The sequence below is a fragment of the Anoplopoma fimbria genome, chromosome 19 (assembly GCF_027596085.1).
Source record: "Anoplopoma fimbria isolate UVic2021 breed Golden Eagle Sablefish chromosome 19, Afim_UVic_2022, whole genome shotgun sequence".
Taxonomy (NCBI): Eukaryota; Metazoa; Chordata; class Actinopteri; order Perciformes; family Anoplopomatidae; genus Anoplopoma; species Anoplopoma fimbria.
Genome location: NC_072467.1, coordinates 21,724,244 through 21,738,238, shown reverse-complemented (window position 1 = coordinate 21,738,238; position 13,995 = coordinate 21,724,244). Strand labels below are relative to the sequence as shown.

At 39.9% G+C, this 13,995-nt stretch overlaps 1 protein-coding gene across 2 annotated transcripts in view; it reads right to left on the bottom strand.

Moving 5' to 3' along the window:
- Positions 1-13,283, bottom strand: part of mon2 (MON2 homolog, regulator of endosome-to-Golgi trafficking) — a 38,355-nt gene extending 25,072 nt beyond the window's left edge. For both annotated transcript variants that reach the window (XM_054619359.1, XM_054619360.1), the window contains exons 1-4: positions 12,802-13,283; positions 5,146-5,209; positions 3,401-3,528; positions 259-390 (exon numbers count right to left, since the gene is read on the bottom strand). In XM_054619359.1, the coding sequence (XP_054475334.1) occupies positions 259-390; positions 3,401-3,528; positions 5,146-5,209; positions 12,802-12,909 (432 nt within the window). In that variant the 5' untranslated portion in view covers positions 12,910-13,283. The remainder of the gene's footprint in view (positions 1-258; positions 391-3,400; positions 3,529-5,145; positions 5,210-12,801) is intronic.
- Positions 13,284-13,995: the final 712 nt, after the last annotated feature.

The following is a 13,995-nucleotide window of genomic DNA, read 5'->3' as shown; positions in this document are numbered from 1 at the left end:
TTGTATTAACAGAATTAGCCCTTATACATTTTTCACTGTGCTATGATGCTGCACAAACTGGTGCAAAAGTACCACAAATATATTTATTCATAGGTATGATAAATCATATAGCCACAGTTAAATAATAGATAGAACATGACTGACTGAGAACCAACACTGGATATACGGATACCTGCATGGTCCACATTTAGATAGTAGAAGGGAGTAATGGCTTTATACAAACGGTTTGTGTGATAGAGGAGTGTGTTGTTCATGTACCTTGGAAAGTACTTCATCGTGTACGACCGTGTTTGTAGTTAACAGGACCAGGACCGTCTGTAAGAGTTTCAGCTCCTCCAGACCGTTTTCCATCAGCTGCCACAGCATGTTGATGATGTTCCCCGCCGCCGCCTGTCGCGTACACAAACACCTTAAATTGTTTACGTGATTTTTTATCAAATCTTACTACTGATCATCCACCAGTCCGCACATAAGCAGCTCAAGAGGCAGTATCAAGAGCTGCTAGACTGTGACAGAAAAAAAAAAAAAAAAAAAAAAAGTAAAGTGTGAGCTACGCCTGAGGTGACACCACCCGAGAATCGAAAACATGCACAAAAACACACACGTGTGGGGGACCAGCTGGAGCCGCCTGCTTCGGGGTCACAACATCATTGAGTTTAATAACACCGCGGCTCGTTGGCAGTGAATATCATGCTACTTGATGCTGACAGAAAGTGACACTGCACGTCCTTTCTTAGGTCAAGCTGTCCTGAAATACAGCTCGTCTTCACGCAACCATTTAGCGATAGAGTCACAGGAGGACTCATTACTTCAAGAAATGGAAAATAAAAAATGTAATCTAAAACAATTTTCATTTCATGATGAGTTTCTGCTTTTTAGATTCAGAAATGAATAATTTAGTCTATGAAATATCACAAAATTGCTTATGTCAGACCACGAGTCCAGATCAAAAAGATACGATATAGATATCAAACAAGAAGAAAAAATCAACAAATATACTGCAGGATTTAACAGGGTGAATTGTCTCTGTTCAGAGAGTTTATGCTACATTGCAATTTCCAAACATTTTTTACAAAGGCTAAGATGCAATTAGTTTGGGATTAGCCTCTATTTAGACTCTGAAATTGACTGTCAGATTAATCCAACAACTTGTTTGACAGGAGCAAACAATAATCATTAGCAGGGTTTTCATTGTAGACATTAATGCCGAGGTTCGGTAATGTCGACATGCGTTGAGAGCAACATAGTGTCGGCTCTTTTACTATTAAAACATTTTCCATTTAAGAGATTTGAACAGATCCCCCTCATTCCCTAAGGAAACAAACCCTGCAGTTCAGAGCTGCTGCTGAGGTGGAGCGCTGCTGGCAGAGAAGAAAAAAAAGAAGAGAGGAGCTCAACAGATCAGATAGTGTGTGTGTGTGTGTGTGTGTGTGTGTGTGTGTGTGTGTGTGTGTGTGTGTGTGTGTGTGTGTGTGTGTGTGTGTGTGTGTGTTGTAGAATATGTGAAGTGTGTGTCTTTATCTAGCTGAGAAAATCTGCCTCGCGTCACGCACTCCTGTTGAGCTGCCCTTGAACAAGAAACTGAGCCACCACCCACTCAAACAGACCTCAGTGAAATTGTGTTTATTTCAGTCAGTATCTGAAACATTATGGACTGATGCCGATGATTGGTGTTAAAATGATTAATTGACAGTTGACATAAAATAAATAAACAATTTGGATAATCATGGTTATTTGTAAAGCAAAAAATGACTAACAACAGCTGATGCCGCCTTCTCATTTTATGCGTTTATGCTTTTTTTTTTATGTAACTGTCAACAGTATATTGTAAGGATTTGGACTGACTCAGAGAAAGCAAGCAATGTGAAGATGTGACATTGGGCCTGCATTTTTTTTCCCGGATGTGATATAGTTTATTGAAAAATGTACAGATGAATTAGTAATTAGAAATAACAAAAATATGAATTATATGGAATAAAATGGATTAAAAAAAAAAGTGGTTTAAGAGTTGTTCAGAATTACATCAAATCTCCTGTCGTGTCACATTTATGTTACCGAAGGCTTTATTCTGGGAGTGTGGAGCACTTTAGACTCTCCTTCCACAGGCAGAAGCTTTGAAAACCAATGTTAATTAAATAAACGCCTGTAATCAAAATGCTGGAAGCTCGTGACGGCTCCATAAGCTTTTAATATCAGTCTCTTGCGTTGTATTAACAAGGCAGTTGTGCAGCAGCTCCGGGGTGCCGGCTTTGAGACGGCTCTGATCTCAGGTCAGACTCCCGCTGGGTTATTTTAAAAAAAGGTTCAAAACCTTCTTCACTCATCACATAAGCTTATATTAAAATACATTTGTGTTTGAGAAATTATTCCAGACACCCATTTCCTGAGATGTAAACCTTATTCCATTTAATCATTCAGCCTAGTTTCAAGCTGCCACCTCACACATACGACATATCAAACCACTGGAGCAGCCCAGTTAAACCAGTGCTTTTTCTAGACCCGATGGTTTCCTCATATACAGGGGTCGTACAAAGACTAAAACATTCTCCAGCCTCCAGTTAGAGGAATACATTTAGATTAACTGTTCAATATTTACATTGTCTGATTGGGTATTGATGAGTGGCATTGATTTCTGTATTGATCTAAAAGAATTGCCCGTAGGATATATTATAAAGAAGGTGCCTAAGGTGGTAGGTTACTTAAAAACTTAAATCTGCAAGCGTGGGTACAATGAATTATAGAATCTTAAGGAAAATGTTTGAATACTGCTTATACCTGTTTTGTTTCTTAGAGATACATCTTGTTTCTGTTTTGTTTCTTTTGCTGCTGTGATACTGCAATTATCCTTATTTTATATATAATTACCTACATATATATGCATTCTAAGGGCAATTCCTTTAGATCAATACAGAAATCTGTATACATATACATATATATATATATATATATATATATAAAAAGAGTATAGCGGTTTGTTTTCTCCTATGGTTAGGAAACCATAGCTGTGTGGAGTGATCTGTCTGAGAAACCTGTTCTTTGGATATTTGTTTTCTTAATGACTACATGGGTATTGATTTGGCATTGTTGGGGATGATAATCACCTCGTGTCATTCTAGACTGCCAGAATGAATCCTAATGAGAGCGGGGGTTTAAAACCATGGCCACACATTGTTCATCCAGGACTAAAACTATGTCAACCAAGATAATGGTTATATTTCCAATTACCCAACTGCATTGTATTAACAATCCACTCTGAACATAAACCTTTGTGCATTGTATATATATATATATATATATATATATATATATATATATATATATATATATATATATATATATATATATATATATATATATATATGCCAGTATTTCAAATACCAGTCTAGCTCAAGGTGCTCACCTCAGATACCACCTCATGGGACATGAGTCTCTGGATGGCTGCCAGACACAGCTGAGTGATCTTTGGCTCTTTGGTGCCACAGCCCATCAGAAAAGGCTGCACGACCTCCAAGCTGTTCTCCTTCAGAGCTGCAGGCAACGGACAGAGAAGAAGAGAAACGTCACTGTGAGGTTTTTTTTTTTATCTGTACAGGTGATTAACAGTTAGGGAGGAAATGAAAAGTGCTATGAAATTTAACATTTCATTTGATTTACAATGATTTAAAATGATTATCAGAGACAAAACCTTCCACCATTAATCACAGCATGTTGTTTCATGAATCCAAATTAAACCTTGCTATATAATCTGAAGCCCTTTATGTATTTCAATTAATATCAGTAACAAATTATTGTACGACAGAGGAAAAGATGAAGAACAAATATCTTCACATCCATAAAAAAAAAAATTAAATCCAATTTCTTTTTATTATCAAAGTTGGAAGATGTATTTGAACTTTGTCTTTATGTTCAATCATTATTCACGACGACACGTTAAAAATAAAGTGAAAATGTGGCCTTTTTTTACAGTCTTGCTGTCTGATAGCAACAGTGAACCAGTTGTCCTCATAAATCCACCCGTATCATTTTCCTCACATTTATTTTCCCACATAATTTAAACCTACACAACAGGTTTCACCACTCCATCTTTGTGTTCCACCTCATTACGGGCGCTGTGACAAATCCATTCTGGAAACAAAGATAAATGAGCTGCTCTGCAGTGAGTTGCTGTGCAGTTTACAGTATGCAGAGGGGCAGTTGGAGGCAGACAGTCGACAGCGGAACTCGGAAAATGTCGACTATGTGTCAACTCTGCAAATGTTACTAAAAGCTGGACTTTGTTTATCAAGGCGGCAGCGAGACAATCCCCTATTCAAGCGTTCAAGAGACCAGCCACAGTGGAAAGAGCTTTGTAGTAGAGGTCGACTGATAGTGGGCTTTCAAAGGCCGATATAATAACCATACGTTGGAGCAGGAAAAAGCTGATAGCCAGTTAATCGGACGATATCTATGAAGCTGATAGTGTTGCGTTGTACATTAGAGATATCATTTTTATTGGGAGACATGGACTTAAAACGAGACAGATATGAATTGTCAGCTTTCTGTACAATCAGCCGTTTCCTGGGATCGCAAAGTTTTATCCCACATTTTCTAACCATATCGCAAAGAAGATCTCTCTCAAACAATCTAAGTGATAAATATCTAAAAACGTACTTTAAAGTCTGCCGTGCATCTCTGCCACCCTCCCGTTCCCCAAGTGCCATTTCATGGGGTCTTTAACAGTAGTTTAGATTATTATCAGGAGTTAATCACAGGCACACAGATAGTCTCAGCAACGGTGGCCCTCATCATGTGTATAGAGCCTCGATGCATAACGGCGTGCGTGCGTCTCTGCGTGACTGGCAGCGGTTGGGCGGTCGACCTCTATTTAGTTGGAAATTCAGAGCATGCAGATGTCTAGTCAGCTTAATGGAGTCAATTTAGAAACAAAGATGGGGGACGAGCACTGATGTGTGTATTCATGTGCAGGTCTCCTTGATCTTATAGCGCACGGGGTGAGAACACATTTTCCACATTTGTTTGGCGGAATGAAAGGTAATGTGGTTACATCACAATGCAAATGAAATCGCATTGAATCATAAAACAGTGGATGACATCTTTCTTCACAGTTGTGGTTCACCAACCAGCCTTCTCAGTTTTCTCACTCACCTGCCAGTATGTCTGTATTCCTGCCAGCAATGGTCTTAATCTTCACAATGCCCGACTCTGCGGCCTAAGGGGGGGGGGGTAAAGAAGAGAGAGAAGACATTTAGGTCAACGTTCAGTGTGACATGCATTAGAAGGTGCAGCACCACTTTGCTATCGGTGGTAGACACCAACTTCTTGTCATGATGGCCCCCAGGGGAGAAAAACAGGAAGGTGTAGCTGCAGAGTGGCAAAGAGGGAGGAATGGTGAATGTGTTAAAAAAAAACAAAAAAAAACAGTGTGCTTCAACTTGAGAGGGATGTGTGAGAAGAATGTGATTTCCCAAGTGGAATAGGAAAGGAAAGGAGGAATGTCAAGTGGGAGAAAGGGCGGGAGGAGGGGATGACGTGGAGACAGAATGAATGGGAGTCGGCCCGTGTGACAGAAACAGAGACGCTGAGCATTCAACAGTCAGAACTGAGGATGTTCTTCAGGTTCTAACACAACCACAAGCCTTTCAAGATCTTCTCTCATTCTCTCCCCAGGATTCTTCCACATCACATCCCAATCTCACTCTTTCTACCTCTTCTCAATTTTACTCAAATCGTCGTCTCCTATTGTGACATTTACGTCATAAATAAATCAACACTTTTTACCTAAAATATATAATTTGAAACTTGAGACAAAACCTGTACTGCAAGTCTGCAGTTTGAAGGACCATAACTACATTATTTATGTCCTTTTATCGGTCTCTTATGTGAGCGTTCTTTTTCATTTGGCAACCTGAAGCTGAGGTAATGAGCATCTGCAAAGCCCACATATATCAAGAAAGATGGTTAACAAAGACAGTCTGTCCTGCTATCCATTTAGCTTTATTTTATCACTATTGGTACGAGTGACTTGCAAAAAAAAGAAAATGTAGCATTTAATGAATTTACAGTGGACACCTAGTTATCCTGTCTGACAAATTTAACACCTTTAGCGGATGAAAATCATAACCGTTTATTTTTCTTTATTTCTCATGCAGATTACAGTTAATTGACTTTTATATATTTATTACATGAATATAAAGTAATGAAACGGCCAGCTTCAGCTTGTCAACTTACTGACTTACTGCAGAGCCAACTGTAGTTCAAATTATAATTAGGCTATAGCACAAAGAAGTATCGTGCTGTTTACAAATACAGTAACCTCAGCAGTGCTAAGGGGCGACTAAACCACAGCTTGGCGGTGGTTTCAGTGCATTTAACATTTTTTAACAGGCCTGAAAATAAACTGTAAGCTACCAGTGGTGAACTGATAGCAGAGTTTGAGAACAAAATAATTCATTAAATACAGTATCTTTAAAAAAATGACATAGCATTCCCTTAGTTTTCTTTTTTTCTCCTCATATGTTGTCATGTATTAAAAGACCTAAAATGAACACTATAAGTGGACTACTTCATTATTGTAAGTGAATTATCTAACAGCATTTTCCATCCATACAAAGTTTTAATTACTAATAACTGGGATCCTATTATCAGTTTCCACTGTATTATTCTATTCTGGAGAAATAAATTGCATATTACAGCTTTTAATTGCAACATCTGGCATATCACTGATGTCACTGATGGCAGCCACCCCCTCAAGTGAACAAGCAGTTGGTGGGCCTACATTACTGTGATGCATTTTTCATTTAGCTACAGACTACATCCCGAGCATGCATGTTTTGCAAATGATAGCAGCCTCATCACCCTTATAATGTCCGTAGCCACAGGAATACATTTAGAAAATAAGGATTCATATCCAAGTTACCACGAAGTGATCATTGAAAGTCTTCAATAGTTAAAAAAAAAAAGCAGCAAACAGTCTACCAACAGTCTCTGTGTGTCTGTGATATCCATGCACAATGTAATGAAATACAGTATTTGGCCAACAACATCATTCATTTCACTCTAACATGTCATTTGAACAGCCACAAGGTCAAAGCCACTGTGGACGTCAACAATTCATAACCTGCTAAACTGTCGGTTACCAAGCAACGGCTGGTTAGTGGGTTGGGCTGTTAATACAAAAAGGAGCCGGCCTATTACGGTACAGCTCCTTAAAAAGTTAATCTTCAAAACAATGCTAGTCTCCCTCTTGTCCTTTGTTCCTACAAACCGAGCCGGACGTCTTTGAAGTGAGGAGAACAGTCCCAAATGATTACAGCCTTTCTGTGGCTACTTTTGATATGGAAGTAAATAAATAAGTTTTGTTCATTTGTGGAGATTATCTTACTGAACATAACATGCAAGTATCATAAACTTGTGTTTGCCACAGAGCTTATATTCTGCTAAAATAAAAACATTCGATGGAAAAATCCCATCAACGTTTTTCAAGGGAATCAGTGTGACGCTTACAAACATAAGTCCCAGAGGATGAGGCCATAACACACTGTAGCTATGAAGGGTGAAGTGCAAGAACTGCAACGTCTGTGGTAGTGGTGAGATTTTTTTTTTTAAAGTAAACAAACAGCTGTGACAATATTTCCAGCAGTATAATAAAAGCCTGGTGATATTTTTCTCTGGCTTTGCATTGGTCATATACATTTAGACCTAAGTTACAGCTGTGGTCTGATGATTTTAGGGATGAAACGATTAGTTGACTGACTGAAAATGTATGGTCAACAGTTTTAATAATCTATAACTGTTCTTACACAATTCATTCTAAATTGCTGTGCTTAACATTTGTTGTTATTTTGCCAGAAACACAAAATATGAGAATTTTTTTTTTTTTTAAGTTGTATACTATTGCCAACTTAATGTATTTAAGTTTTGAAATAAAGCTATTTAAAAAGGCATGATTTTTGGCTCTGTGAAGTTGTGATCGAATTTGTCTCAGACAAAGCAATGAATCAATCAATCATAAAAAAAAATGACATATATTCATTGATATTGAAAATAATCGTCGGTAGCAAACCAAGACGAGTTGGTTTTCAGATGCATTCACACCTGTGAACCTGCAAAGCTCTACCAACGCCAATATACCACAGCACAACCTCACTGCACCAGCACAACCTCACTGCACACTGAGTCAACAAGACATTCTGCAGCCGGTGGCCCAAGGGCAGGGAGAGACATGAGCATGTTTCCTCCAATCACCAAGTTATAAACAGCTTTTCAAGTCCCCAATCAAAAAGGCCCGACTTTGCCAAACGAGACCACAATAATGGGATGATGATGATGATGATGATGATGATGATGAGGATGATGATTGGATTCATGAAATTGAGGAAGTATTTTAGGTTTAAATCCAGATATTTGGCAGGAGGATGTTGTTAAATGATAATAGTTGCTGTGTGGGAGGCTGATGATGATGAGACACAAAAGTGCATCTTCAAAAAAAAAAAAAAAAAATCTTGAATATTCATATTCTGTCCACCGCACAACTCCTCAAAAAGTCTTTCCCCCCCACCCACTATTGTCATATCTGTTAGTCAGTCAAAATAGGATTAATAAACCAATAAATGCCTTCAATCAAAAGCAGATTGTGTGGGTTTGCTCTGAAATGACCCCTTGATGTTTGGCTCCAAGTCTCTCTTTTTGCGTGTAAGCACATTTTCCACCTCCTTCCTCATAGAAAGTGCTGTTTAAGCTTTCTGTTGTCAAGCGTAGACCTTACATCTCTCTGAGGACTGTCAGCATTATGAAGTCACCGCCACGTGGAGGGAAAATACCACTGGCCTGATGACGCCATTGTGACAGAGAGCAGACATTCCACACACAGTTAATGAGTTATTTTATGGATGATTACTTCCAGCAGTCTATTCTGAAAAGCTTAAACCTATTAATGGAGATGTTGTCATTATGCTTAGTCAGTCTGGGTGCTACTGTGCTGGATAGTAAAAAATGTACGAAGATAGAAGGACTATTTGTTAGTTCGTTAGCATTTAACAGCCCCATAACCAATTACTTTCAGCCGCTGGCATGTCATCAGTAAATTAATCCCTCATGTGTCTTTGACGCTAATATTATAGAATTTAATGGATTCAAACATTCAAGCGAAAAATTACCGTGACTGCAAATGAACCGACACAGTATTTACTGAACAGTGTTACTGGTTTCTTCTCTACAAATCAGAAAGTGCTTTCAGTGCTTCTCCGGAGGCCTTTTTTGTGTGTGGAGATCCTCAAAGCGGAACTGACCGACGCCTGAGTGCCAGCTCATTCCTTTGAAAAGCAACATTAGGGAAGCTCATCGCAGACCGACTTCCTTCGAAACATGCTGTGACATGCGTGTCTATAAACTCAGCAGTTTTCTTGAGACAGACTTAGCATAATATATATATTTTTTCTTTTTTAAAAAAGGACGTTTTCAGTGAGAGTTTCAGTGCCAATAGTGTCAGTTCACCAAATCCCCACTCCCTGTTGCTTTGTCCCTGTGCGTCCCACATGACCTGTCGAGCAAATGAGCTGTGTGCTAAGCGAGCCGAACAAAAAAAAAAAAAAAAGGTTGCCCATAATGCTTTCATTAATACTGCAGGTTTCCACCCAAAGACAAGCAGTCACATTTCACTGTGAGCCACGTGCAGTTGACAGCACCTGACTCACCTACGGGAGAAAGCGATCAGAACACAACAAACAGCTAAAGCCTCGGTGGTTCACTTCCACCGACTGCTACTCAATGAGAGAGAGGTTCTGAGTGTGGTGCTATGATGCAGAAAATATCAATGGGAAATCGTGTTGGCTCCTCTTAACCCACAGGAAACCACTGGCTGTGGAGCCATGTCTCTGTGGGAACTGGAATGTAGATGGGCTGGGAAATGAGGACATTTCTTATGCAATAAGGACACAATGCTGTGGTATTAAGTTTTGAAAATATGTGCACAAACAAGACAGTAATTCATTTAAAATGTCAAAGCAGATAATTCATTTTAAAAAAAGCGGTACGTGCTGAAAAGGTGGAGCTCTGTTAAATAAACTGACAAATCTTCAAAAGAAATCACATTCTTAGAAATGGATAGAGTGAGGATTACGTTTGTGTTCCGTAACAGACACGCAAATAACATGAAGTCACAACCAATGCCACCGGTACGCGGCTCGTTTGATTGGGTGGCATCGCACGATAACACCCAATCGAATACAACCAAGACGGCTCTAATTAAAAAAATAAATAAAAAAAAAAGGGTGGTTTCAATCACAACGCTATCACAAAAGGAGCAGGATTGAGCTCAGGTTGTGGGGAACATCAAAGTGGATCGCCGAGGGGAAGGTGTTGATAGGGACCAGGCAACATAAATCAATATTGAAGGGGAAGTTTCACAAGGCCCCCTTAGGCAAGGGTCAGCAAGCAGCCGGAGATGTGAGACCAGATACAAGGCCACGCTGTACGCAAAGATAGAAGCCCATGTAGGAACCGAAAGCACTCGCTGAACCGTTTCCCTTTCTCATTGTGATATTGTCTTTAACGAAAGGGAAAAACAAACTAAACCAGTGTAGCCTGATATGCATTGCCCCGCTGCGGCCTGATAGCAAATATCTCTATGGCCTCGAAAGCCCCACACAGCCTACAGGGCAGCACTTCATCTAATGACCCAGTGTGACCACCGGTACATATGCGAGCAAACAGTGAGCTTGCTATACCTGTTACTGGGAATTAAGGTGAAGAGATGGTGTCAGATAAATCCCATAACATAGGCAAACACTAAGTGCTCTCTGTGTGCAGTTCAGAGGCAAATAAATGATTAAAAAAACAAATGAGATCTATATGTCCACACAGTAAGGACGAACCATAACAGAGTGAATGGAGGCTGTGTTCATCCACCGCTGTACGTCACCAGACTCATGATGCTGCGTTTATCTTTAAGCCTCCACATTAAGGTTCAAAAGAAAGAGAGCAACACATTCCTGATGTAAATGAACTCTGACCCAGCCCTGTGGATGGCTGAACGCAGATCGCATAATGAACAGGGTTGTGTTGTTTGTGGAAAAAAGGAGTCATGAAAAGGCTGGGTCGACTGCTGTCCTCGCAGCGTGAATCCAACAATGCACATACATTGTAAAAGGCCCTGGCATTGCACCTCCTTGTACTATTCCGTTCTTAAACTAAGCCAACCAACACTGCTACACAACGAAGTCTTGTCAGCAGCCGAGAAAAGAAATTCATTCCCAGAAATATAAAAATAAAACGTGTATGAAATTGCTCTTGGCAGTGTAAAGAAATACTGTCAAGCTTGTTGTGAAACCAACTTGCAATGTGAGATCCTAGACAAACCTATCTAGGTCAATCAGAGGTTGTCTATGACACATTTTCAAAACAAAAACATTTCTCTAAAAATAGCTCACCTGAGAATTGTCCACTCATTAATGCACTAACGCCCTGCCTTTCAAAATAAAAGACTGGTTCTCACAAATCACAAAAACAATAGTTCCTCACTAGTGGTTCTCATCTAGCCAAGCTGATTTGTTTTGGTTTTAGTTGTGGACATTGTGAGACAACCTATTTATTGATTTCTTCAGACAGGGGTTGAATGGAAATGAGAACCACATGTTGGAGAATGTCACGGTCAATGCATTGATTGGTATAATTGGGATGAATTTACACTTTAACAAAAAAAATGAGAACCACATGAATCTAAAATATAAAACATATTCTGGTTTGTTGAGAGAATGTCACTGTTAGTTCATCAGTGCAGTAGTGAGGAAAATGATTGTGTTACTTAATAGTGCATTGAGGAGGGTATAATTTGAATTTACACTTTAACAAAATGACATACAAGTGTGGATATATGACATATTCTCCAAGTCTTAAAGGCTGAATAACAATGTGTCTCGACTGTACAGCCCCACACTCTTGCAATAAGTGAGGCATACAACTACAGGCTGATCTATACTTTTGAACAATATCCCCCTGCATGGGGCGGCTGTGGCGTAGTGGAGAGCAAGGTAGTTCTCCAATCAGAGGATCGGTGGTTCGATACCCGGCTTCGGCAGTCGATGTGTCCTTGGGCAAGACACTTAACCCCAAGTTGCTCCCGAAGGCTTGCCATCGGTGTGGACTGGATGTTGCATGAATGTTAGTTAGAGTCTGATGGTGGCACCTTGCATGGTAGCCTGTCATCAGTGTGAGGTATATTCAGACAGACGGAATGAGAAAACTTCTGTGTTTCTTTATCATTAAAGCATGTAGAAACCAAAAATAAAAAGTACCCTTAAAAGACGTGTGCATGAGCATGATTTTGGGACATCTCAACTCATTTGGAGGCCAATCATAGTCCAATGCAATTTACACAAGTATGTGTGGAAATAAGAAACCTCTCACACTAAGAATGGAGTTTTTTTAGGTGGCACCTTGCATGGTAGCCTGTCATCAGTGTGTGAATGGGTGAATGATATGTAATATACTACTGATTGTAAGTCGCTTTGGATAAAAGCGTCTGCTAAATGACTGTAATGTAATGTAATGTAATGTAATAAACCACCTGTACAGTCCTTTGATTGGACGCCTGGTGTGTGCAGGAAGGCCCCAGCAGCAGCTGACACACACAACTTCTTTAAGGGGCCAACCTGGTGGTGTCCACGTCAGAGGGTAGTGTAAGGACTGTAAGATACACACATACACACACACACACACACACACACACACACACACACACACACACACACACACACACACACACACACACACACACACACACACATATATATATATGAGGCTCACCTCTTTGACTGGGGGGAATTTCTTCTTGCACTCCATGGACAGGGAGCGCAGGTCCGTCTGCATGTTCTCCACCAGCTTCTTCACCGCCTCGGGACTGCTGGTCGACATCTTTAGGAGACTTGGACGCAGATGTCTTGGGGGAGAAACTTCACACAGACACCCCTCTTCAGCCAACCATGCACGGCGGAGGGATTATAGATCCTATTCGGCTGTCTGGAGGGAGAAGAGAAAAACACCCTGGTCCATTGACACAGTAGCCCCACTTGTGCTCGTGCGCAGGAGAGCAGCGGTTACGCGCATATGTTCTTCTTCTTCTTCTTCTTTTTCTTCTTCACGGCTTCTCGGTAGCTCCGTGAAGCCGCATCCCTCCGAGGTGTTGTTGACGTTTTCTTAAGGTTGCTCAATGATCGAATATATGTGTCAAATTCGAGCAGTCTGCCATCAGCGGCCGTCAGCTCCACTTTCCTTCCCACAATGCTTCAGTGGACAGTGACACGTCACTTGGACTTCCGTAAACAGTGAAGGCGATTCAGGAGGAATGGCTACAGCGACCCCTGCTGGTGGAGATGGGTACATACAGGGCAAAAGATGAGACACATGTCTGGGGCAATGCTGCAGGTTTGCATGTGGACATGCACCACCTACAGGCTGGGAAAGGAGTGACAGCAATACTGTTCAGACAGCTGATTTATTTTTTTAAATTATATTATTGTATCAATTATAAATAGATTATAGAGAATGGCCACTGTCAGTGTTATATCATCTCATTTTTTATTATTGGATTAATATGCTGCTGCATAAACATGTAAGAAGCATTGTAATAGTATAGTATGTGTATTTATTGTCTGTGTCTGTGTAGTTGTATAGTATGTGTATTTATTGTCTGTGTCTGTGTAGTTGTATAGTATGTGTATTTATGTGTCTGTGTAGTTGTATAGTATGTGTATTTATTGTCTGTGTAGTTGTATAGTATGTGTATTTATTGTCTGTGTCTGTGTAGTTGTATAGTATGTGTATTTATTGTCTGTGTAGTTGTATAGTATGTGTATTTATTGTCTGTGTAGTTGTATAGTATGTGTATTTATTGTCTGTGTAGTTGTATAGTATGTGTATTTATTGTCTGTGTAGTTGTATAGTATGTGTATTTATTGTCTGTGTGTGCATAGTATGTGTATTTATTGTCTGTGTAGTTGT